General features: G+C 33.0%; 2 protein-coding genes and 1 pseudogene across 4 annotated transcripts; all 3 read left to right on the top strand.

The window, feature by feature from the left end:
• Positions 1–7,990: 7,990 nt before the first annotated feature.
• LOC145571155 (uncharacterized) lies at positions 7,991–8,692 on the top strand. The gene has a single exon (XM_081630233.1). It carries the CDS (start codon positions 7,991–7,993, stop codon positions 8,690–8,692), a length of 702 nt encoding a protein of 233 aa, XP_081486359.1.
• A 67-nt stretch (positions 8,693–8,759) lies between these two features.
• LOC145571154 (uncharacterized) lies at positions 8,760–10,382 on the top strand (annotated as a pseudogene).
• Positions 10,383–16,964: 6,582 nt separating this feature from the next.
• Positions 16,965–24,684, top strand: LOC145572375 (RNA polymerase sigma factor sigF, chloroplastic-like). Of its 3 annotated transcripts, none has more exons than XM_081631350.1 (9): positions 16,965–17,102; positions 18,127–18,272; positions 18,456–18,583; positions 18,725–18,889; positions 19,352–19,610; positions 19,735–19,965; positions 20,624–20,764; positions 21,321–21,521; positions 24,136–24,684. In XM_081631350.1, exons 1-9 carry the CDS (start codon positions 17,015–17,017, stop codon positions 24,427–24,429), a joined length of 1,653 nt encoding a protein of 550 aa, XP_081487476.1. In that variant the 5' UTR covers positions 16,965–17,014; the 3' UTR covers positions 24,430–24,684. The 3 variants fall into 3 exon arrangements, with proteins under 3 accessions (XP_081487476.1, XP_081487475.1, XP_081487477.1); XM_081631349.1 differs by having other exon boundaries at positions 18,707–18,889; XM_081631351.1 differs by lacking the exon at positions 18,725–18,889.
• The last annotated feature ends 805 nt before the right edge of the window (positions 24,685–25,489 follow it).

Here is a 25,489-nt window from a genome sequence, read left to right as displayed (position 1 = left end):
TAATCCCAATTTAATTCTAACTCTTAAAATTAAATTGATGCTCATACACTAAACATTTTTATGCATAAATCAATCTAATTTAAGTAAAATTATGAAACATAAAAACAAAAAATTGAATTAAACCAAAACCTCAAGCACAAAAATCAAAATTTTAGGCTATTATTTTTGAAAAATCCGAAAATTAGGGTTAGGGTGTTCGAAAATTTTGAGCAATTTAGGGCAAATAATCGGTCCTCTTCATGTCTATTTTGAGCATAATTAAATCATATTTAATCAATTCCAATAGTTAAATCACATTTAATATAATAATTGAACCATAATTAAATCAATTCTCCCTCTTTATTGATTATAAAATTATGAACACGGACTTCAAATAATCGTATTATTATAATAAAGCATGTTTATGCAAGAGGCTAACTGATACCATTATAGGACTTTATAGGTACTATAAGCGGAATTTCATGAATCATATTCATAAGCACCTAAACCAAGATCACATGCATAACACACAAGAATCACATAAATATACCTTTGAAGCGTGAATTCCACGAAGCTATTCGATCGGCAAATCAGGGAGAGAATGGAGCCCCAAACGTGACTCCTTTACTTGGTCCACGGGATTCGAACAAGCGTCCAGCAATACTAGATTGGTCGAGTGAAGAGGAAAACCACAATCACCACCTTTGCGGACAACCAGACCCCCACGAACGATCACCACCACCACCGTGCACAATCGGCAGAGAGGGGAGGAGAGAGCCGTGAGAGAGAGGGAGTATGAGAGGGGTAGGTTTCGTGTTTGCTAATTAGTGTTTCAAAAATTAACAGTAAACTGTTCTGTAAAATAACCTAGGCACCTAGTCTACTTATAATCCCATTATAATTAGACTAGGTTAGGAAGCCTAAAACCTCTCAAAACCCTCCATATGGCCAGCCACCTAGGCCCTAGGGGATGAGGCTCATCATGGGCCTTATTCTTTAATGCTCGATCTAGGCCCTTTGTGTGACCTTATAGGATTCGTCCAATTCGGCTTTGGCCAATTTTATTAGCCCAAAGATCGTTAATACCTCTAGTTATGATATAACAACGACCCAAGAGGATGAACTTAATTATCTCCATAATTTGATCCATTTATATATCTAGAAATTGCACTTGACGAAGACATAAATCCTTCACCGTCCACGTCAGCAAGTGTAATTATTATTTTATTTTTTGCCAAATTTAAAACAAAACCGTTTATTGAATTAGCGATTTCATATAATGTAAAACCGCTAATCAAATTAGAGGTTTTAATGTACTATAATATTGATTGGCTTGCTCGAGTAAATGAGTGAAAAAATTAAACCGCTAATTGAATTAGCTATTTAGTTTAATAAACGGCTAATTCAATCAGGGGTTTCAAGCTTATTATTTTTTTTAAAAAAATCAAGTTTACAAAAGATGACGTGGACGGTACACCGGGAATTTTACTAAAATGTAGCGTATTTATGGAATTTTATTCTCTTCTAACATTATCTATGGAAATCGCTCACTTTTTAGAGAATGTTTTAGGCTGTGTTTGGGGAAAAGCTGAAAGCTAAATCTGATTGTGTTAGCTGATTGCATTAACTGATTTGACTAACTTATTTTATTAGCTTATTGTAGAAAAGTGTTTGGTAAATAGCTGATTGTTTAAAGCTGATTGATTATGTGAAATGACCAATAAGCTAATTGTGGGGTAGGTATTTCATATAGGATTTTCAATTAAATGGGTGTATAAGTGTCATTTCAAAATAAGAATTGAATAAGCTAATTGAAAAAGCTCCTTTTAGGAGCTTTTTTAAAAAGAGCTTATTTAGTTAAATAAGCTCTTTAAATAAGCTTCCCACCAAACACCTTGAATTTTCTTATTTAATAGTCAATAAGCTAATGTTGGTCAAATAAGCTAATTTTGCTTAAATAAGCTAGTTACTAAACACAACCATAAGAAAAAAAAAAAAAAAAAAAAAAAAATTAGCCTTTCAACAATTATTCCTTTCATGCCAAAACACTGACTAGGTAACTTCTGACTGCCGAGTAACCTCTAACAAAGTAAACATGGATCAGGTAACTTCTGATCGATCAAATAACCCAACCGACCGATTAATCCTTGAATGTATAATCCTGACCACACCGGTCATATAATATTCCTTCCCTTCCACTAACCAAGACTATTTTATATCACTAAAATCTTTAAGAATCTTTGGTTTACTAATTAAAAACTTTGAAATTACATATTTGAAAAAGGCACAATAATACAAATCTAAATTAGATCCATTTTATACTCCTTTGCTTTTTATAACCGCTCCATCGGCACATTAGTACTCTCTCCGCTCTGAAAGAAAGTCACGTTCGGTAGTTTTACACATTTAATTAGGAAAATAAGATAATGGAAAGCAATGATTAGATATTACAACTCACATATATCAAGCATTAAGACATTAAATTAATTTTGAAAATAAGAACATTTTCATTAGGAGTAGGCAGATATTTTTGTAAATAGGAATAGTTGCATTGGGAGTATGTACATAATATTTTGATAAATATGGATGGTTGCATAGAAAATAGGTATATACGAGGGAACCATAAACATAAAAAATTATTTTAATTTAGGAAGTAATTGAAATGTAATCATTTAAAAAAAAAACATTTAAAATGACAAATGTAATCCTCTTTTAGGAACATAGGGAGTAATTTTCAATTATTATATGTAATTTATATCTATTGATAATTAAAAATAGGGAATTTCTCATTGGTAGCCATAAAGAATTGCACATTCTCAATGGTAACAATTTTTTTCAAAAATTCTCCCAAATAACATTACTTTTGATAATTTTCTCTAATATGATAATATACTTATAATTAACAAATGATTATCTAATTAAAAAGAAATTAACTTAATAATTAATAAAAATAATTCTTAAAAAAAAAATCCATCCAGCCACCCTGCTCCCACCTCCGCCACATTGTTCCCTATCACCCGCTGGCGTCGTACTACCCATGAAACCGTGTGCCGGCGTCGACAACACCCCACCTTGACCCCTTGCCGGTTTCACTCCCTTTCTCCCCTTTAACCACGCTAAAACCCTACCTACCCAATTCGAAACCTTAGATTTTAAATTTGGGGGTTTAAGAGTTAGTGGTGGTTAAAGGTGGGAAAGGGAGTGGAGATGGCAGGGGTTGGGGCGAATCATGATCGTCGAAGCTGGGGAGGGGGGTTTAGCACTTTTGCGTCGGTCGATGGGGAGGGAGTGTTTTTCGAGGGAAGGGAAGGGGTTTTAGCGAGAGGTTAAGGTACGTGGTTCAGGGAAGGGGGAGGGTGGTTTGGGGTTGAGGTGGGTGTTTCCAGCTCCGGCGAGCGTGTTTTTAGAGGTAGTACAGCGTCGGCGAGGGTGGTCGGGGTAGGGAGCAGGGTGGCTGGGATGGCTGGTTTTATTTTTATTTTGGTTAATTATTGTTTAATTAAGTTAATTAGTGGTTAAATATAAAAATATTATCATGTTTCGGAAAAATTAACAATGGTAATCATTGAGAATGTGCAATTCTTTATGGCTATCAGTAAGAAATTCCCTTAAATGTATCATTGGTCAAAATTTTACACTGACATATGTGCCTAAGGAAAATAAAGCACTTAAATAAACATGCAAAATATATTTTAAGGTTTATAATTAATCACATTAATGGTTTTTAAGAAATATTGTAAAATTGAATTGAAAAAATAATTTCTTTTACTTGTAGCTTTTCAAATTCACGTTTATAAAACATTTGTTATCATAAAAGGAAAAATTAACAAAAATAATCCGAACTATTGACCATCTTCTCATTTTAATCCAAACAACTGTTTAACTTAGAATAAACCAAAGTAAAGGGGGTAGTTGCTCATATTAGTTTAAGCAACTAAGCAACCTGCTAAAAAGGTTAAATTGAACATGTGGGGCCCACTTTTAATTTTTTTTCATTTTTTTTAATTTCATTTTTTTTTTTTTTTTGGTTCCTCCTTCCAAAATTAAATCATACTAGGAAGCAGGGAGGGAATGATCTGCTCTAAGTTTTGGATAAAAAAGTGTGGTAGTCATGGTTGATGAACGATATAATAAATGTTTGTAATTCATTTGAATTGAAATGAACAAGAATTACGTTGTATTTCTGCAATTTTCATAACATTGTATTATGCCTTGATAATTTTATCATTCCAAATTTCAAGTTCCAGAAGGGCATAAAAACTAAGCTTACATATCAAAATTCATAACAAAAGAAATGTGATCTTACAAAATAATCCAACAATTCCTCCAAAATGATCACATACAAAGATCAAAATTACATCACCTAAGTATTATTAGTGTAAAGATTGCACACTACCATCAGCATTGAATAATACTCCACTCCCGATAGGCATATTAGTTCTTCCACCAGTTCTGGCAACACAATTTAACAAATTGTCATGTAATTAGAAGTTGCAACTTGCAAGATAAAAATTTTCATCCCCCAATTGCATTTTCAAATTATTGAAAATTTGAAATAAGATAAATATTGAAAATTGAATTAACTTACCATGTCCACAAACCAATGTTCGTCTCTTCTCGTCTCGTCTCTCCTCGACTCTAGTAAGCTCAGTGGATATCAAATTTTGTATTTCGCCACTACGCTCCGATAACATAAACTGCAATTGAAATTTTAATGGAATATTAGAAGCAAGGAAAAACATAATTGAATATCAAGGAGAGAAAAAAAATAATGCAAATTTACAATATTTGATGACAAAATTTGAAGATGAAAGGTCATACATGTGAAAACAATGTAAAATTGATCTTTGATGAGGGAACTTTCATGGAGGAAACCCCTCATAAAAGGCACGATTGGTACTACACTACAGTATAGTTTTTGGTAATAGGAGAGAGAAAGAGCAAATGCAATTAAAAGTGGGCCCCACTTGTTTAATTTAACCTGTTTAGCAGGTTGCTTAGTTGCTTAAACTAATATGAGCAACTACCCCCTATACTTTGGTTTATTCTAAGTTAAACAGTAGTTTGGATTAAAATGAGAAGATGGTCAATAGTTCGGATTATTTTCATTAATTTTTCCATTATAAAAATATAATTATTACTACCTTGGTGTTTTTTTAGGTGCCTAGTTTGACTAGACACATCCATTGTAATCTCTTCTCAATCTCACTCTATCTATTCTAAATCTCAAAACACTTCTGCAAACACACTCAACACTTCTTCTTCTTCTTCTTCTTCACCCTTAACTCAACTTGTCAGACAATCAACTAGGCCGCATAAACCACCTTTTTGGCTCACTAATTATATTACTGCTATTTTAGTGTGTGGTCACTTGTAATACCATTAATATTTCAGTACTCTATCTATATATTTTATAAAGAAAAGTTTGATTTAGTTTTTACTTTCTCTCAAATTTACAAGTTATCTTTTTTCTACTTTAAGTTTCAGGACGAAACTTGTTTTAAGGAGGGTAGATTGTGATACCCTAAATTTTTCTATTTTAAATTTCGAGGACGAAACTTGTTTTAAGGAGGGTAGATTTTAATACCCGTATATTTTATAATTTGATAAAAGATAAAATTTGAGTTGTTGTACTTTTAATAATCTATTTTCTTATTTGATAAAATTATATTATCCGTTTTATTAGAGGTGAAACAAACTCGGTTTAAAACCGAACCAAACCGAAAACCGAACCAAATAACAAATATGGTTCGGTTTTTTTCGAAAAGTGGTTTGTTTCGGTTTTGGAAAAAAAATCTGATTTTCGGTTCGGTTACGGTTTGAGAAAGTGAAAAACGAAAAAACCGAACCAAACCGAAATTTAGGCCCAAACTCAAAAAATACCCTAGCCCAACATATTTTACCCTTAGTATATAAAGGAAAAAACCTTAATCTAACTTCTCCTCTTCTCTGAGTTCCCTCTCTCTTCTCCGCCCTCTCTCTCCTCTTCTCAGTCTCACTCTCTCTCCTTTCGTCTTCATCTCTTCTTTCTTCCGCCCTTTCTCTTTCCTCTTTGATCTCTTCTCCACTTTCACTCTCATCTCTTCTTTTCCCCACCAGCCCGCATCACCAATTCACCATAGGCGAAGATTTTGAGGTTTTTCGAACTCCATCAAGGGCATCAACTAAGGTTTTTCATTTCGAATACCATCAACTAAAGGGTTTTCATGTCTAATTCGACCATGAAAACTCTAGATCTAGAGTTTTCATGGTCGAATTTGACCTTTAAAACCCAAAATCGACTTTTTTGGTGGAATGTGAGGACGTGAGGTATGTTCTCTTTTTCTTTCTATTAATTTGGTTTAAGTTTTTTTTTTCTACTTTATTTTTATGGTGGTTTGTGATTGAATTGTGGTGGTGGTAGGTAGTTTTGACCTTTTGGGTCGATCTAGGGTTAGGGCTTGGGTGGAAGGGATGAAGGGTGGTGAAATAAGGTGGGTTGTGGTGGGTGCGGAACTGCGGATGTAGGTTAGGGGTGTGGTTTTTTTGGGTTCGGTTTTGATTGGTGTGGTTTGGTTCGGTTTTTTTTTGCTAAATTTGATGTTTATGTTGCTTGATAGGAAAATTAGGTGCGGTTTGGTTTTTTTTTAGAAAATCGAAATTTAGGTGGTTTGATTTGGTTCGGATTCAAAGCTAAAGTGGTGCAGTGTAGTTTCTAAAATCAAGAAACCGAAATATGGTGGTTCGGTTTCGATTTGGGCAAAACACCAAACCGAAAACCAAACTTTCACCCCTACGTTTTATTGTTAGTACTACTCTGCAACTTTATAACCGCTTGAAAATCCTACATATTTATTTTTCTTTTGCTTCCAAAAGCAATAAACTCTAAATCAAATTTTACTTCTTTATGTTTTCTTGTTAATGGGAATCTCTACGCCTCATATTGATCTTTTTTCTAGAACTTTAGTATGATTGAATCGTGAGTGGGAAATTACAAAAGAAGGGTAGTTGAATAAGAAGATGATTCTTGCATTATTACGTATCTCTTGCTCCGATTTCCTTGCTCCGATTATGTATTTAATAATTTAAAATCAACAGGCAGGGGCGGCGCTGGCACGGTGCACGTTGGGCGACCGCACAGGGCCCCGTAATTAAGGGGGCCCCAAAATTATGTATAGGTTTATTCGGAGTAAGATGAGTAAGAATAATTTCCTTGGTTCATTGGTAAGGAGGTACATATATGGAACAGAGGGTCAGGGTTTCGAATCTTGTAACTGCCAAAATTTTTGAATAAAGGTCATAATTGACGCCAGCTGTATCCCATGTCTTGCTAGCTGTAAAATTCTAAACGTTGACTTTTATTTTATTTTTTTATTTGGAGGAAAACGTTAACATTTTTTTTAATTTTAATATTTTTGTTAACTTTCACATATTACAATATAGAAAATTCTGGAGAATATTTTTTTATTCACTACTTTTTACCTTTTTAACTCTCTTTATAACTCTATTTTGTATATTTGCTTTTCTTTCCTCTCTTGTTTAGATCTACTTTCTCTCTCATTCAAGGTTTTTCATTTTTTTCACATAAACTTTGCTGAAGCCTCAAGTTAATCTCAGCAATTATTCAACAAGTTTGTAGGTAAATATTGTTTTTTTTTATTTTTATTATATATTTATATAATTATATGTGTAATTTTAATTGATGGGGTAATTTTTTTTTTTTGTTAAAACAGGTTGTCGAAAAAAGCATAATTAATTTGCAGAATTATTGGGATATATGGCAAATTTGCAATCTTCAACTCCTGGTGTTTTCTTTCCTCTCTATATTTATTTTTAAAATTTTAATTATCTTTGTATCTGTTTATTATTCATTACGTTTCGCAAATACCAATCTGGGCATAATAAACGGAAAAAAAAAAAAAGAAAGAATAGAGCAATTTTTTTAAATCTCAAAAAGGTTCTTTAGAAAAGTTCTTGTTAAAGGAACCTAAAGAAAGTGAAAATTCTGTTAATCCTGATGAAGAATTATATGATGGTAATGTTGATTGTGAGAATGTTGAACAAGAAATTAAGAATGATGATAATGATGTTAACAGGGAGGATGATAATGATGATGTTAACAGGGATAATGGATAATGATAGTAATGGTGAACATTGCGATAATTCTGATAAAATTAATCACAATGTTGAACATGATCGATCTTTCTTTATTGATATTTATGATCCTAGAAATTGGGATTCTCTTGATGTGCATATGATTGATGAATTAGCAGTAAATGGTCCCAAAAGAGACTTGAGTATTGTCAAAGGCCCTAAAGATAGTGTTTCTCGTAGATTCTCTTCTTCTTTTTATACAAGATATATGTCTAATGGTGAAACTTGTGATAGAGAATGGCTTGTTTATTCAAAAGAGCTCGATAGAGTATTTTGTTTTTGTTGTAAAATTTTTAAAAAAGGCCCTGGTAAAAGTAATTTAGTAAGTGAAGGCTTCAATAATTGGTCACATCTTAGCTCTAGACTTAAAGAACATGAAACAAGTGTTGATCATGTATTGAATATGGCAACTTGGTGTGAATTACGCCATAGATTGCAAGTAAATGAAACAATTGACAAAGTTGCCCAAGATCAACTAAGGAAAGAAAAGCAATATTGGAAAAATGTTATTATAAGAATCATTGCAATTGTGAAGTACCTAGCTAAACATAATCTTGCCTTTCATGGAAAAAAAAGATAGGTTATTTGAAAATAGTAATGGCAACTTTTTAGGTTTGGTTGAGATGTTGGCCGAGTTTGATCCGGTAATGAAAGAGCATGTTGAGCGTATTAATAGTGGCAAGATTCATCATCATTACTTGACTCATGATATTCAAAATGAATTGATTCTCTTACTTTCTTCTAGAATTAGATCCAATATTTTTATGAAAATCAAACAAGCCAAGTATTTTTCTGTGATGTTAGATTGCACACCCGATGCTAGTCATCAAGAACAAATGTCTTTAATATTAAGGTGTGTTGATGGTTCTTCTAATGAAATATATGAGTTTTTTACTGAATTTTTACAAGTTGATGATTCAAGTGGCCAAGGACTTTTTCAAGTGTTAGAAAATGTTTTGTATTCTTATGATCTTGATATTGATAATGTTAGAGGCCAAGGATATGATAATGGGTCTAATATGAAAGGTAAGAATCAAGGTGTGCAAAAAAGACTTTTGGATTTGAATCCTAGAGCCTTTTATACTCCATGTGGATGTCATAGTCTAAATTTAGTTTTGTGTGATATTGGAAACACTTCAATGAAAGCAAGAGACTTTTTTAGCATAGTGCAACGTATTTATACTATATTTGCTAATTCTACAAAGAGGTGGCATATTCTAAGACAAAATGTTAAAGGCTTAACTGTTAAATCGTTGTCGGCTACACTGTGGGAAAGTCGTGTTGAAAGTATTAAGGCAATAAGATTTCAAACTGTTGAATTACAGGCAGCCTTACTTCAAGCAGCCCGTGTAGACAATGATTCTAAGATACAAAGTGAAGCAAAATCCTTAGCAAAAAATGAGCTTGGTAGTTTTGAATTTTTGCTTGCTTCAATTATTTGGTATGAAATCTTATATGTTGTAAACTTGGTTAGCAAACAATTGCAATCTAAAGACATGCTTATTGATGTTGCTATTACTGAGATAAAAGGGTTGATTTCTTTTTTTCATAAATATCGTGAAAATGGTTTTTCAAGTGCTATGGAAACTGCAAAAGAAATAGCCACAAAAATAGGAATTGATCCTGTGTTTCCTCAAACGCATGTGGTACGCAGAAAAAAGCATTTTGATGAGATTGATGATGATGATGAAACATCTTTATCACCGGAGGAAACATTTAGAACACAATACTTTATATACATTGTTGATTAGGCTATCACATCACTAGATAAGAGATTTGAACAATATGAATCGTATGAAAAAGTGTTTGGTTTTTTGTTCAATGGTAATAAGCTACTTGGTAGTATGGATGATGCTAGACTTCAATCTTCTTGTAGCCATTTTGAAAATGCTCTTAAGAATGGGGAACATTCTGATATTAATAGTCAGGAACTTTTTATTGAGCTAAAGTTATTCAGAGAGCTTTTACCTAAGGGGAAAATGGCTGCAATGGATTTATTGAAGTTTTTAAAACGCTATAATTGCTTCCCTAATACAATAATTGCATATAGAGTATTGTTGACTATTCCTATAACTGTTGCTTCTGCAGAACGGAGCTTTTCAAAGCTGAAATTGCTGAAGTCGTATCTAAGGACAACTATGTCACAAGAAAGGCTAAATGGGCTTGCTTTGATGGCAATTGAAAGTGATTTGTTGGAAGAAGTTGATGTTGAAAGTGTTGTTGATGATTTTGTCTTAAAACATGCTAATAGAGTTGCACTTTTCAAGTGACTGCTACTCTTTTTCTTTTTGTATTTGGAGTGTAATGTGATGAGTCCTGATGACTTATTATTACTTATAATAATATTAGTATTTTGTAATTGAAATATTGCTTTTTATTTTGTATTTGGAGTGTAATGTGATGACTTATTATTATTTATAATATTAGTATTTTGTAATTGATATTTTACATAGGGCCCCATTTTAAGATATTGCACAGGGCCTCGAATTTCCTTGCCCCGCCCCTGTCAACAGGTAATCACAGTCGTTATCTTGGAGTTGTTTGCTTACTCTTACTATTATACGTAATCACATGAATCTTAATTGATTGTAAATTTTATGATTTATTATTTGTATGATCAAGATTTATATACATGTGATTAAAGTATTGTATTATATGATTTAATTGTCGTATTAATTGATTTTGTTATTTATGCTAGGGTTTTTAATGTTATTTCCATAGGGAGTATTGTTTTATCGAGGTTTTAGGGTTGCTAATGAAGAGTATTATTTTTGGGTTGAGATTTGATTAATTTTGGGTACTAGTATTAGCCCTATAAGAGTTGAGATATTTATAAACCGAATATGTTGTCATATTTGAATTGGGAACTTGTGTCAATATTGAGATATTATTTACTATCATGTGAAAGATTATTTGATCAAAGTATGAGATCAAAAGGTTGAACATATTATTTTGTTATTGGTTTGAGGCTCGGTGTTATAGACCTTAGTCTTTGGCATGTTGGTAATGAGATGATAATCATCACTTAAGAATAATGTACAATCTTTATTTATATTTTTCTATGGTCCCCTATAGTAGGAATTGACCCATATGTGGTCTGGTTTAAGGTGTTTTTTCTAATTATTGAGAGTATTCAAGTTTTTATACTTGTTGGTTTTGTTATTTGAATTACCCATGTCCAAGGCTAAGTATAAAACAAAGAGCGTGACACATTTATGGGACAAATGAGTTGAGGAAAAGTTCGTATTATTATTCGAGGTTTAGTTGACAAAGGCTAATTATTTACGGAGTACAATGTGTAATGTAGTTTTGAACTACATTATTTAATTGAGCTAATAGTGTTACTTATCCTATTATTCTCTATACCTGATATGTGATGATTACTCAGCTTTTTGCTGACGTGTGTGTTTTGTTTTATTGTGCTACCTGTATTTGCGGCCATATCTTTTTCTTATGGTGGCCCTGCGACGATCTATTTTGGAATCTGTCTTTAATGGTGAGCAGGCAAGATTGTTTAAACAGGTTAATCAAGTGATCGTAGCTAAAGGAGCTTAAGTGTTTCGATTAGTTTGTTTATAACGAGTTTGTAAAGGTTTATTAATAGCTCACCTAGTTTATGGAGTTGTAATTATTGAGATTTTGTAAGTCTTAGCACTTGACAAGTTGTTAAGTGTGGCAGTAATACCTCCGATATAGGTGTATGTTTCCACGATTAATTTAAAAGTTGTCAATTTTTCCTTTATTTATTGTTCATTATTAGTTAGTAAATCGGGGATGTTACATCACTAGTCCAATGTCGTTTAGTATAGTGATATGCCTTAATTTGATTTTCTCAGGATATGATTACACAAATCTCATTTATTACTAATAAACCTAACAATTTTATAACTTTTATTCGTATATTAGTAAAACTAACAGTTTTATTGAAGCTCTTCAGCATCAGGGTGGATACAATGCAGGAAGGAATTAAAGCTTTGGCAGTAATTTTGTTCTTTGCCTAAAAGAAACGAAGTAATAGGTTGCAAGTGAGTTTTTAAGGTTTAGCTCAAAGAAGGTGGTACTATATATAAAAAGGTTGAAAGTTAAATTGGTGGCTAAAGGGTATACTCAAGTTTATGGCAATGATTTTGATGAGACTTTTTCCCCAGTGGTGAAAATGGCTACAATAAAGTGTCTTTTGGCTCTTGATTAGACATAAATAATGCATTTCTTCACATGAAAGACATTAACATAAAAATGCCTATAGGGATGTCTAATTCTCATAACCTTGTTTGCAAGCTTTAAAAACCTCTTTATGGCTTGAAATAAGCTTCTAGACAATGGCTTGTAATACTGAACATTAAGTTATCGATAAAGGGTTTTAATAAATTGTTGAATGATTATTTTTTGTTCACTGAGAAAGAAATACATGATATAATCATTGCAGCTGTATATGTTGATGATATCATCTTAACATGCGGGTCATGTCGGCTAAAAAGGGGGGGCGGGAAGGGAAGGGGGAGGGGGGGAGGAGATCTTAAGGTTTATGTGAAATGGGGTTTGAATAGAATCAATGTCGTAGCGGGAAGCAAAAATGTTGCTGATATATTGGCCGGATTTGAAACATCACTTAGATATTATTTTCAGGAACAAAGATCTTGGCCAACTTTAATACTATTTCTTAGGGATTGAGGTCACTCATTTGAATAATGGAGTTATCCACTTAAAAGAAGTTTTTTAAGAAGCTAATACAAGATTCTGGTTTAAATGTGTCAAAGGTTGCTAAAACATCTTTGCTTCATAACGTGAGACTGGTGAATGAACAGGGTAATATTTATTTTGATCCTTCTTTGTACAGGTAGCTTCACTTTCTTACTCACACCTGACCAGATTTATCTCATGCAGTTCAATTATTGAGTTAATAAATGTAGCAAGAAAGAGTACAACATCAACAACCCTTGCATCATGTTCTATATATGTTGCTCATACTCTTGATCAATCCACTTTACAAGCTTATTTAGACTCATATTTGGCTTCTTGTCCTAAAAGTAGAAAATCAATTATAGGTTATGTGATGTTACTAGGAAAATCTCTTGATTCTTGGAAATCTAAATAGCAAAGGAATTATAATTATGTCTTATGTAGAAGCAACAGTACGGGGTGATGGTAGCAGCAGAGGTTACAGGGCTTGTCAGATTACTTAATGAATTGGCGGCTAAAAATCTTAAAACAGTTAAGCTTTCTTGTGATAACTAATTTACTTTGCTATGCATACATGGAAGAATCTGTCATGCATGAGAGAACAAAGCATGTAAAATGGATTGACATTTTACTAGAAAAAAGGTACTTGGAGGGTTACTTGAACTTTCTTATCTTGTGTTTTGTAGAGCAACTTGACGATTTGCTCACTAAATCTCTTCCTCTCATCACCACTCTTATTTGAGGTCCAAGCTAGGAATGATTGATTCCAATAGGCGGAAGGGGTATTGGGGATGCATATTTTGCTCAACATTTTCCACCTTAATTGATTTTAAGACTCTGCCGACTAAGTAGAGTTAGTTACCACCAACCAACTAACTAACTCATCATTACATCATTTCTCTGTAACAAACGAGCTACCTAGAGTTTGTTATAACTACTATAATTGCAATATTTTCAGTGAGTATATGCTTTGTAATAATCATAATATTCTCTCTTTTTAAATTTATAAGATGCGCACTCTCTCTCTCTATTTTCTTGTCTCTCAAGGTATGAGAGGTTTCAAACGTAGGTGTATGTAAAGGTGTCAAATCGGGTACCAAGATGGAGTTTGGGTTGACCCACGATTGGTCAGGCTGTTTGGATCGGGTAATGACGGGTTATTTTCCTAATAAACCAAATCAAGTCGGGTCAAGTTTAATTATATTCAAGTCAAAGGTGGGTTAAAGTATGGTCAAGTACAAATCGTATTCGGGTCAAGTCAAATTCGGGTCGAGTCATATCGAGTTCAATTAAGCTCGGATTTGGATTTAATTGGGTCTATTTGGGTCAAAATGGATTTAATAGACTTTGAACCAGGCCATTTCGAATTCGGTTAGATTTCAGCTTAAATCAATTCAATTTCGATTAGATCTCAGTTCAAATCAATCATGTAATTTTAAACGAGTTAAGTGCAGTCATGAGTACTAAACTTTCATGATTGTTGCAGTTTAGGTGCCCTAGTTGCAAAAGTTGCAGTTAGGGTACTCTAAACACATTCTGTTAAGTATGTTGTTAACTAAAAAAAAAAAAACCAAATTAGCTGCCATAGTTGCAAAACCAACTTTTCATCACTTCCCAACTGTCAAAAAAATTAATCACTATCAACACCAACAGCTCTAGGTAGCATTTTTCACACAAAAATGATAAAAAAAAAAAAAAAAAAAAAAACAGTTTTGTCCAAAGTCTAAAAATTAAAATCAAAAGGTCTTCATACTTTAAACAAAAACACCATCTATCAGGGATGTCCTCAAATACATCAACTTTCCCACCATTATACACTAGTCCACTGTCAAGTGTAAACTGACCAAAATCCACCATGGTGCACTATCAAACAAGGATTAAATTGAAAATCTGTAACAACATACAAAAAAAACTAATAAGAGTGATAATTAGAAGAAAAAAAAATCATTTCATTTATTAAAATTTATTCATAACATCAACTTCAAATTTAAAAAGATTGAAATTTTATCAATATTCAAGCACATATACTGTTGAATTATATTGTTCAATTAGAATTGTTAATTCATACTTTAAACAAAAATTCGTACCAAAAAAATTGAAATGCGAAGAAAATTAAAACAGAACAAAACCCTAAACCCCAAAATAAAAAATTACTAGCCACATAATCACAATCCTAATTAAACAAAATTATAACTATATTTTATCAACAACAAGTATTAAACAAATGAAATTACACAAATTACAAAAAAGAAGTAAAAAATTGAAAATTACATAATGCATATCTTTGGCGGGAGACAAGTGTGGTCCAAGCCGTGGATTATTATCTTCAACCATGATAATGGAGTGAAAAATTAAATAAAAAATAAAATAAATAAAAAAAACAGTGAAAATGGTGTAAATGTGTGATTGAAGAAAAAAGACTGAAGGAAAAAGATTAACTTGGGAGTTCGTTGAAAGGAAAAATAAAAAGGCGGCAACAAAGTATATCACTGTATCCTTCATGACTTAACTTTTTTTTTTTGACGGCCTTCATGACTTAACTTGGGAGTTGTATATATTGGGCCAAATGAAGAAAAGTAACGGAACTTTAACGGTGTTACTTTTTAGTACCCTCTTTGCAACTTATGCAACTAGGGTACTCTAACTGCAACTTTTACTAAAGTTGAGTACCCTAGTGTGCACTTAACTCAATTTTAAACTCATTATTGAGCTATCTTCTATACAAGTATTTTATTATCTTTCACTCCTATCAACTCCATTTTTAATTGTTAGTAGAATTTCTCTCTTCTACTAACAATTAAATATAACCCCCCATTAACTACACATTATACTCAAAATCCCACGGTCTCCACTATAATAAAAGAATCGTTAACTAATTAACTCATAAGTTTTGGGTCAGGTTAGTAGGGTCGCGGGTAGTTTTGAATCAGGTAAAAAAAAGGTCGGATAAAATGAGGTATTTTTCGAGTATAAATGTTTTCGGCTAGATTTCGTTTCAGGTTAAATCTAATCCAGGTCTTGAATTGTCGTGTTTTATTGGTTTCGGATAAATAATGAGTCGATACCAAGTTGGGTTTGGATCGTAAATTTCCGGGTAAAATCGATTTCAAGATAACTTCGGGTTGATTCCAGATCGGATTTGGATGAAAAGTTTTCGGGTTCAACCAGTTTGAAAATTGTTCGGTTTCAGGTAAACCTTTCACCCTAGGTGTATGGAAATGTAGTGGTATGAGTTTGGAACTTAATTCTTAATACCCTACATTTCTAAACCTCATACCTCATATTTTGAGAGTATGAGGTACTCTATAAGTTTAAAACATTTAGAACATGTTTGGTTAGTGTATTTTTTAGGTTGGAAACGAATTCGGTTAAATTATAACTGTTAACAGATGGTTGCTTAAGAGATTTAGTAACGATTACCTTTATCTAAGGGTAAGGGACTCTACCAATTTGTTACCACTCTAATACCCTTACCCCTCTCAAACACAATTGGATTTCTTATTATAGTTAATCTAAACAAAGAAAAAGGTAAAAGTTGCGTGATTCCTTTCCCTCCTGCTTATTTATTTCCTTTCCACTTTGTTTCCATTGTTCTAACTAAATGCCCCCTCAAAATCATAAAACAAATACAATAAGGTATGTGTTTAAATCATTCTAAACCCATATTTTATCTAATTTTGTGAACCAAACTGCAAACACCCCTCCTCCTTCAAAAAAAAAAAAAAAAAAAAAAAATTAGAAAAAGGAAATTTTGCAAAAAACCACCTTTTAAATCTTTTTTTTTTTTTTTTTTTTTGCATATAACCACCTTTTAAAAAAATGTTGCGAAAGACCACCAATTTTAAAAATTTTGTTACAACTTACCACCCATTTAATGTAAAACAATTGATAAATTTAGCAAAAAAAATGGTAATTTGCAACAAAATTTTTAAAATTGGTAGTTTTTTGCAATATTTTTTTTCAAAAGGTGGTTATATGAAAAAAAAAAAAAAAAAAAAAAAAAAAAAAAAGATAAAAAAGGTAATTTTTTTTACAAAATTTTCCAAAAAAAATAAAATAAATAAATAAAAATCTAGAAAAATCGCGCACAAGTAACAAACCTCATCCAATTTGAGAATGGGGTTTTGACTTTTGAGGCTGAAACCTGAGAAGAAAGCTTAGAAGTTAGAACGAAGGGACCAAGTTGAAGTGAGGTTAACATTTTCTCTCTCCTAAAAAATTCATGGAAACTGCCATTAATCTGCTCTCTTCATCTTCCTCATTTCCTCCAAGAACCCAATTCAGAAACAATGCTTCTTCTTCTCTTTCAGGTACTACTTTTATCTTATCCCACCAATATTTTGCTTTATTCTGCATTTTAAATTGTATCCTTTTGTTCTGTAATTTAGTCAATATTTTATGTTTATTGGAATAATTTGTTTAATTTGTACTTCGTGGTATCATCATATATATGGAAATTAACTTTCGCTTGTTGGAAGTTTGGTAATTTTTGTTTTGGTGAAAAGATTTTCGCCTCATTTGATTGAATTGCTCAGTAGTTATGTTACTTGGACTCTTCGTTTTACATTAGTACTCATGTGAGACCGACAAGATTCATTTTGGGCAAAAATTAAGGAGAACTGTCACAAAATTGCATAATTAACCACAATAAAATTCGATACATACCGGTGTCTGGATATGACTATGAGTACTCAAGACCGAGTCACAGAGCTGATTACAATACAGAAAATCGAGGGTGTACTAACTCCGTTCTTTTAAGTTTTTCTTGTAGCTGTAGGTATGCATTTTAAGAAAATATTGAAAAGGTGAGTGTAAGATAAAATAGGATGAAATGAGAGCGAATGTAAAAATGTGGGTGGGCGCTACAAGTGCAAAAAAAACATGAGTAAGAAAGAGGCCGAGTTAATCTCAATTACATTTTCTTAACTAAATGGAGATAGTAGTGGACAAAATCACTACAAATGATGGGTGTTAGTTTTGAGATGAAAGAATTCCAATTGTGGGTTTACTAGGACTAGGACCTCTCACTTTTGGGTGCTATTGTAGTTTTTGTTGCTATGTTATTTATTCTTGCTAGGTTTACCAACATATGGAATGATGATAAATGGTTGGGTTCTATCATGAAGAACTAGATATCTTATTTTGGTTATTTGTGATTGTGAATCAAAACTTAATGAAAAAACTAGCTTTTATGACAAGGAAAGGTTTTATATCTGTAATCTTACAGTACCCGTAAAGTAAAACTGCTGGAGGCTATATGATCTCTTTTCAATGTTCTGAATTTCTGATATCTGTTTCTATTCCTTAATCAAATTATCTGTCCATAAATCGCAGTATCCATGGTCAATGAACAAACATTTTTTGTTCAATCCACGACCACTACTTTGTTGAGACAATTTCCTGCCTCTGTTCTATCACATGAGCAGCGTGATGAGTGCAAGCAATCCTCTTCTGTGCTTAAAGAAGATAAAACATGTCAGGTTAGTGAGTTAGTGACTATGCTTGGATTTCATGGAATAGATTTGTCACATGATTGTCGGTCCAGATTATTTGCCTATTTATTCAGTTTTTTTTTTTTCTTTTCCTTAGAAGTTTGCTAACAGGTTTTCATTAATGAAATCACTCAATGGTTTAACAATTTATGTGATTACATTCTTCTGCAGTTACTGTCCACCTTGGAGGGTAAGAAGATTGAACATGCTGCATATATCCAACAACAATTAGGAACTTCTCTTCTACACCAGGAGGAACTTGAACATCAGCTTTGCCATTGGTCTGGCTCATCGTTCTTGTAAGGTCCTACTAGATACATCTTCTGTTATTATAAAAACAGATTTTACATGTTTTCATTCCTTGATTTTTTGTTATAAGAATTTCATTCCACGATTTAAGCAATCTCTTGTTTCTGTTCCAGGTTAACATGCCCTATAAGTGAGGAACATTCAACCTCAAAAGCTATGGGTGAGCATAAGGATCTGAAATCATGCGAGGTGATTTCACTTGCTGAGGAAGCTCTTTTAGCCTCAAAATTAGCGCTGGCATTAGCTGAGAGCTACGATGCACTTGATGTTAGGACAGATGGACCCTTTTCTTCTAGGTGAATTTTTTAGCATTTTTCATTAAATTTATTGGACTTATGGAATAGCACAATGAAGGGTAGTAGTTCAGGGGAAGTCAACTTCTTGTAAATTCTTAATTCATTGACTGCATTCAAAAGCAAGTATTTTTTGAGGGATAATATGACTGGTTTTCACTCCCTGCATCGTCTTCCTGATATTGACTTTGTCAGATAATATAGATCTCCTTGATTAGAGTGATTTCCATTGATCGATATATATAGGGTTACAATGAGAGTCCTAATCATATTAGGTAACTAACAAGATATGTAAAGATATCATAAAGATATTCTTATACACAATTCCTAAACCTAGGATGAGAATATTCTATGGATATTCTCTATTAGACTTCAAGAATTGAATTTCCCCCCTTCCTTCCGAGTAAAATATTATATAGTGTCTCGGTCAACTAGGTGTGTGAAACTAATGTGTCTGTATTTCAGGTCAAGTAATAGTAGTACTCCGACAGTAACACCGAAAACAGTTAGGTCATCTCGGCTTTTAGAAAGGAGAAATAAGAAAAGGAAGTCTTCAAGGCCTAGAGTAATTCATGAGATAGGTCGTCCTGAAAAAAAGGCTGATCCAAAAAGGTCAAGTGAAGGATATGATCCGAATGATCCTCTTCGTCTATTTTTATGGGGTCCAGAGACGAAGCAGTTGCTAACCATACAACAAGAGAATGATTTGATTGCAGAAATACAGGTACATCGTAAATTGTTCTGCCAACAGTTTTGTTGATACTTGTACAACTTTACTAATGATTTTATCCAAAAAAAAAAAAAAAAAAAAAAAAAACTAATAATACTTTTGTGTGTTTCTGTTTCAGAACTTCATTAAATTAGTCAATGTGAAGCAAAAGCTTGAGTCTCAATTTGATCGTGAACCAACATTTGCTGAGTGGGCTGATGCTGTTGGAATGAGTATTGTGGCATTGCATTCAGAGGTGCTCTCTGGGAGGAGAAGCCGGGAAAAATTAATTCATGCTAACTTACGTTTGGTGGTACATATAGCTAAACAATATCAGAACCGTGGCCTCAGTCTTAAGGACTTATTGCAGGTAAACCATGGGCGGATCTAGCATGCAACAAGTGTATGCACTTTGATACCCTGTACTTATTTTAGAAGTTTTGATGCAGCTGAATATCATTAAATTTTATTTAGATTGCTGGCAAGCGTACAGTATTTCACTGACCTTACAGATGATAGGTTGGCTACTACCTTTTTTTTCATTTTTCTTTCTTTCCTCTTTAAGAAAGATCCCCCCCTCCCCCCCCCCCCCCCCCCCTTTCAAGTGAGTGTTCTCTATTGAATAAGGTCTTAGTTTTATTTTTGGTTTGTCTTCTCACTTTCTTTCTCAGCATAGTTTGCATTTAAAATCATTTAATAAAGGTTAATTTTGTCAATGACTAGTATAGAATTTCATTCTTTTTGATACCAGTAGGTCACAGCCTTAATTAATTCATGTAAAAGTATATGATTTTGTTTGTGCGTATTCTGTATTAGAATCCTAGGTATGCCATTGTATAAACCAAAGAACATTACATTTCCTTTTGGCTTGTTACTTTTAATGCTTGTAAAGGTCTATGCCTCATTCTCGATTGTTTTATTTTTGTTATTTTTTACTTGTGCAATCGGATTAGGCGACATGACTGTATGAGATTATCACCGAGCCAAAGACTGAGATTTTTTTTTTTCCTTTTGTTATTCTGTTAAAGGAAGGGAGTATGGGGCTAATGAAGAGTGTGGAAAAGTTCAAACCCCAAGCTGGTTGCCGATTTCCTAGTTATGCATATTGGTGGATAAGGCAAGGAATTAGGAAGGCCATATTTCAACATTCAAAGACCATCCGTCTGCCGGTATGAACTCTAAACTGTCTTCTTTTCAAGAGTTGATGTCCTTGTATTAGTTTGAAATCTCTCCATTTATATTCTTGCTGAATCATTAATAAGTTTCAGTTGTTTGAATTTCTTATTTTTTCTTTCAAACTCCTATATATTTGGTGGGTTATTATATTAATTTTTTATTTTTTTTTAAAAATCAATATGCGAGTAACATCAATTAATTTTAATAAATTTAACTCCATTTCCTCCTTATTCTATTTATTTTTTTTTTTTTAAAAAGAATATATTCACATGCTTTAAAGTGTAACCCATTTTTCCATTGGGGTAACCTTCATACATTAGCGTAACCTCATTTGATCATCGCTGTAAGTCTGTAACCCCCATTGCTCAAATAATTCCCATATATGTGAAGCGGCCAACTGGCCACACCACCAACTAATGGTGTGGCTGACAACATATTAGAATTTTTGTCAACAATTTTTTTAGCATGAGAAGATTTCTCTGGCAAAAAAATGTTGCAAGTTAAGGTCATCCTTACTGACATAATAGAATATTGGCAAATATTCTGTAGGAAAATATGTATAGTCTCCATGCCAAGTTCTTAGAAGCAAGAAAGTTATTCATCCAAGAAGGGCATCATCAACCAACGACAGAAGAGCTGGCATTCCGTGTAGGAATTACAGTTGAGAAATTGCAGAATTTGCTAATTTTGATGAGACATCCACTTTCAATGCAGCAACCTGTGTGGAGTGATCAGAATACCACTTTTCAGGTAATGTTACAGAAGTTGACTCAAATACGGTAAATGCAATGTGTGCAATTTGTTTTAGAATATAATAGTTACACATAAGAAAATAATTTTGATAGTTTTTTTTTTTCCACTTGGCTTTTTGTTTTGATTTGTTATTTAATTTGTTCTTGGGTTCATAAAAGCACCATGGTTAATGCAATATATTCAATTTTTTTTTTTTTTTTTTTTTTTTTTTTTTTTTTGGGGGGGGGGGGGGTCCTTGAACCAGACTTTTGAATTTTTTATTGGCTTATAAAGTTTTGAGTTGATTGGAGAATTTCTCAAACTAACCCATCTTGCTCATTGACATAGTATGTTTGTCTTCTTGGTTATAATTTCTACTTTCTCAAATGGAAAATTTTACATAATTCAAGTGCTTTACATATAGACAGTGTTTCTCAAGATTTCAAGCCTATATATATTTTTAATTTAAAATTAATGATAAACTATGTGATAAGTAAACATGAATATTGAAAAGCTGATGAACAGAGAAACCTTGGAATATTTTCCAAACATTTACTTCATCCGATTTTATTTGGTTGCATCACTTTAGTTTTCACGGACTCCTAGGCAATTTTGGAGTAGAGAGAGGTAGAGAGAAAAAATAAATAGGGCCCATGTGATCAGTGGCGGTCCTGGGAAACTAGTAATTCGGATGTACATATACTAATTTAATAGAAAAATTAAAATTTGAAATACAATTGAGCTGGAGTCTTCATATTTTAGTGTTCGAAGGAAGAAAGTTAGTAAAGCAAAAAAAAAAAAAAAAGGAAAAAAATTGAAAAAGGGTGTGGGGGTCTCGAACCCGCAACCAATGTTACAAAGCAATTACCACTAGGCTGTAGCAAATAGTACTATATTTATGTGTATAGTATTGTATATAAGTAGTTTTTGTTTTTAAAATAAATTGGATAGAATTTTCCAGATCTAGTATGCAGAACCTATACTGAAACCGCCACTGCATGTGATAGGAGAGAGATAGAGAGAATTTATTAGTTAAAAAGGAAAGTGATGCAACTAATTTGAAACTTCCATTTAAAGAAAGTGATGCAACTAAAAAAAATGGAGGAAGTATTTGATGCTCCAAATAGAAACAAAGCTTTGGGATACATAGAACCAAACAAGAGGGATGGCTGGAGACTGGACTAATATGATATAACCTGTTGCTTATCTAATAGAATGATACTAGTTCCTGTAGCCTGTCTGGCTAATGATTATGCTTTAGGACAGAATGTACTATGGAGTACTAGATTTCTCGATTTTAATCATCCATCGACTAATCAAAGGGTATATTGTAAGCCTGTTTGCCCAACATGCAGGTGATTCTTTTACGTTTAGGAGCAGTTTTGCATATGTTTTTAGTATCGCAAAAATGCGGTTATCCTTCTTATCCATAAGAATAGTTGTTTCGTAAGGAGCCATAAATGGTAGCAATGGATGATGATGTAGACAAGTATTAATCTGAGGTCCTGTTTTCCATCTCCCAATGACTTTACCACCTATGAAAGATTACGTGTGCGTTTGTAGGAATTACTAATTGATATTCTGTAAAAGCTTATAATTGCCTTAGGGCTTGTTCTGATTTATTAAACTGAATTGAACTGAATATTTTATGAGAGAAGGAAATTAGGAATTGAACTGATTGGAGCTGAGCTGAACTGAACTAAACTAAACTAAACTAAACTTAAAATAAGCTGAAGAGAACAGGCCCTTAATTAGCCTTTAAAAATAAAAAGTGTTACAGTTCCATTTTTGGCAAACCATTACTTACTAATAATTAAATATTCCTTCTCTTTTTTTGCATGGTCTCCACTCCTCTTTTTAATGATTTTTCTCCTACCCTACTTTCAATAAAATATTTATTGCATTTTTTTTTTAATTACTCCAACTACCCCCTTTACACTTTTTATAATAAAGACAGTTAATCCTTAATCAATGTGTCGATCAAACTGTAACACTTAAAAACAGAGGGAGTACTAACTACTCATACTTCCTTTGCTTGAAAGGAAACGTAAGGAGTGTTTCAAATGAGTACTGCATGAAATTAAGCCTAAGAAATAGGAAGCGAGATGGTGTTCTTTGCAGTCCCCTTGTTCCAATCACATGGTCAGTTCTGCAGGAGCATCCTCTAACAATCACTTGCATCATTATACATCTCCAATTATTGTAATGTCAAGGCTGCCCATTAGCTCCCTATTATGATCAAACCATTGAATGTATCCAGTCAACCTCACTCGTGAACAGTGTGATAGTTCTGATATAACTTGGAAGAGTCTATAACACCTTACTAAACATTTATAGTAGTTGGACTGTCCTCATACCCTCGTCATTATACAACCTTAGCAAGGGTATTTTGAAAGGAAAAAAAATATATGTATATGTATATTTAATGTGATGGCCTTTATTTCCACGCATTATATATTCGAATGACTTTTATTTTGGATGAGGGAGTATGTATGTATGTAGTCTAGCATCTGAATTGGATTGTCAAAAGTGTTTTGATTTTGATAGTATATATTCTTCCGCTGCATTTGATGTTCACTTTGATCATTAGCCTTATTATTTCTCTCATCTGCTGGACAATTTTTTTTTGCAGGAGATCACTGCAGATACTAAGATTGAAAAGCCTGATGTATGTGCGGAAAAACAATTGATGAGGAAACATATACGCAACCTGCTCTGTACGCTGGCTCCCAGAGAAAGACAAATAATCAAACTGAGGTTTGGCATAGGATCTAAATCTGAAAAACGGAACTCATTATCAGAAATAGGAGCCATGTTTGGTTTGTCTAAGGAAAGGGTACGCCAAATAGAAAGTCGAGCTTTGCACAAGCTTAAGGAATCACTCAACAGCCATGGCTTATTGGAGTATACTGATCTGCTCTTGTAAATCAATATGCAGTCCGTTTCCATATCAATTGTTTCACTTGTTAGTTTTCATGTAAATTAGATATAATGTCATGGTTGAAATCTGATGTTTATATTACTACCCACTTTTGGTAAATGGGTCTTCCTGTAATTAAATGAAAGTTCTGTATCTAATTCTTTCTCATGGATTGTACATATCTCGTAGCTAATAATCTTTCTTGTTTCTGTCTGAACATTACTGGAATTTTACATATAATATAAGTCTTTATCTTGTTCCCTTTCCCCTTCCTATTATAGTGTTCTATATGCACCTCAATTTATTGTCGTGTAAATTTTTAGTGCCTGAAGCCATCTTTTAGTTTGTGATGGTTCTATACTAAGATGCTTGAAGCTGTTAAAAGAATTCGTTGACAGAAAGGGTATTATCCCACCTAAGGGTGCTAGTTGAGCGAGTCGATCACGAGCTAAGGGATGCTCGACTCGACTCGAAATTTTTTTTCATGTGCTCAACTCGTGCTCTTTAAAGTTTCGAGCCATTAAAACATGATCGTCTCGTGCTCGTTAAAGTTTCGAGTCGAGCCGATTAGCTCACGATCTGTTTGTTAAGTTTTGGCCCTTCTAAAATTATAGACCTTTATTGTTTTTTTCACTTTATATTGTTTTCTTTTAATTATTTTATTTATTATTAAAGATTTACTTTATCTTTTTTTTTTTTTTTAATATAAATTAACTCTTATTAAATATCAAATTTGTTCATAGTAATAACTTTGTTTGCAAATTCTATATTAACAAAATATATTATCGAGTTGTTCACGAGCTTATCGAGTCGAGTGAGTCGAGTTAGAACTTGCTAAACTCGTGCTCGTTAACATCTCGAGCCGAGTCGAGCCAACTCGAGCCGAGTTTTGACCGAGTCGAGTCCGAGATGCTTAACTCGATTAGCACCCCTTATCCCACCCCTCTTAGATAGCAAATGGTTAAATCCATTATGTACGAGGCTGCAACTTTCTTAATAAAATAGAAAGTTTTATCACAACCAATTTGGACATTCACCCAACTTTCACTAGCTGAGTTAGCTGCCT

The sequence above is a fragment of the Chenopodium album genome, chromosome 12, assembly GCF_948465745.1.
Source record: "Chenopodium album chromosome 12, dcCheAlbu1.1, whole genome shotgun sequence".
Taxonomy (NCBI): Eukaryota; Viridiplantae; Streptophyta; class Magnoliopsida; order Caryophyllales; family Amaranthaceae; genus Chenopodium; species Chenopodium album.
This window is presented reverse-complemented; position numbering and strand designations above follow the sequence as displayed.

Bases quoted from the DNA above. Each gene is read 5' to 3' on its own strand.
- LOC145571155 (XM_081630233.1), top strand. From the start codon at position 7,991: ATGGTAATGTTGATTGTGAGAATGTTGAACAAGAAATTAAGAATGATG.
- LOC145572375 (XM_081631349.1), top strand. From the start codon at position 17,015: ATGGAAACTGCCATTAATCTGCTCTCTTCATCTTCCTCATTTCCTCCA. The intron at 18,273-18,455 runs GTTAGTGAGTTA...ATTCTTCTGCAG, and splicing joins AAGAAGATAAAACATGTCAG to TTACTGTCCACCTTGGAGGG. The intron at 18,584-18,706 runs GTAAGGTCCTAC...TTTCTGTTCCAG, and splicing joins TGGTCTGGCTCATCGTTCTT to GTTAACATGCCCTATAAGTG.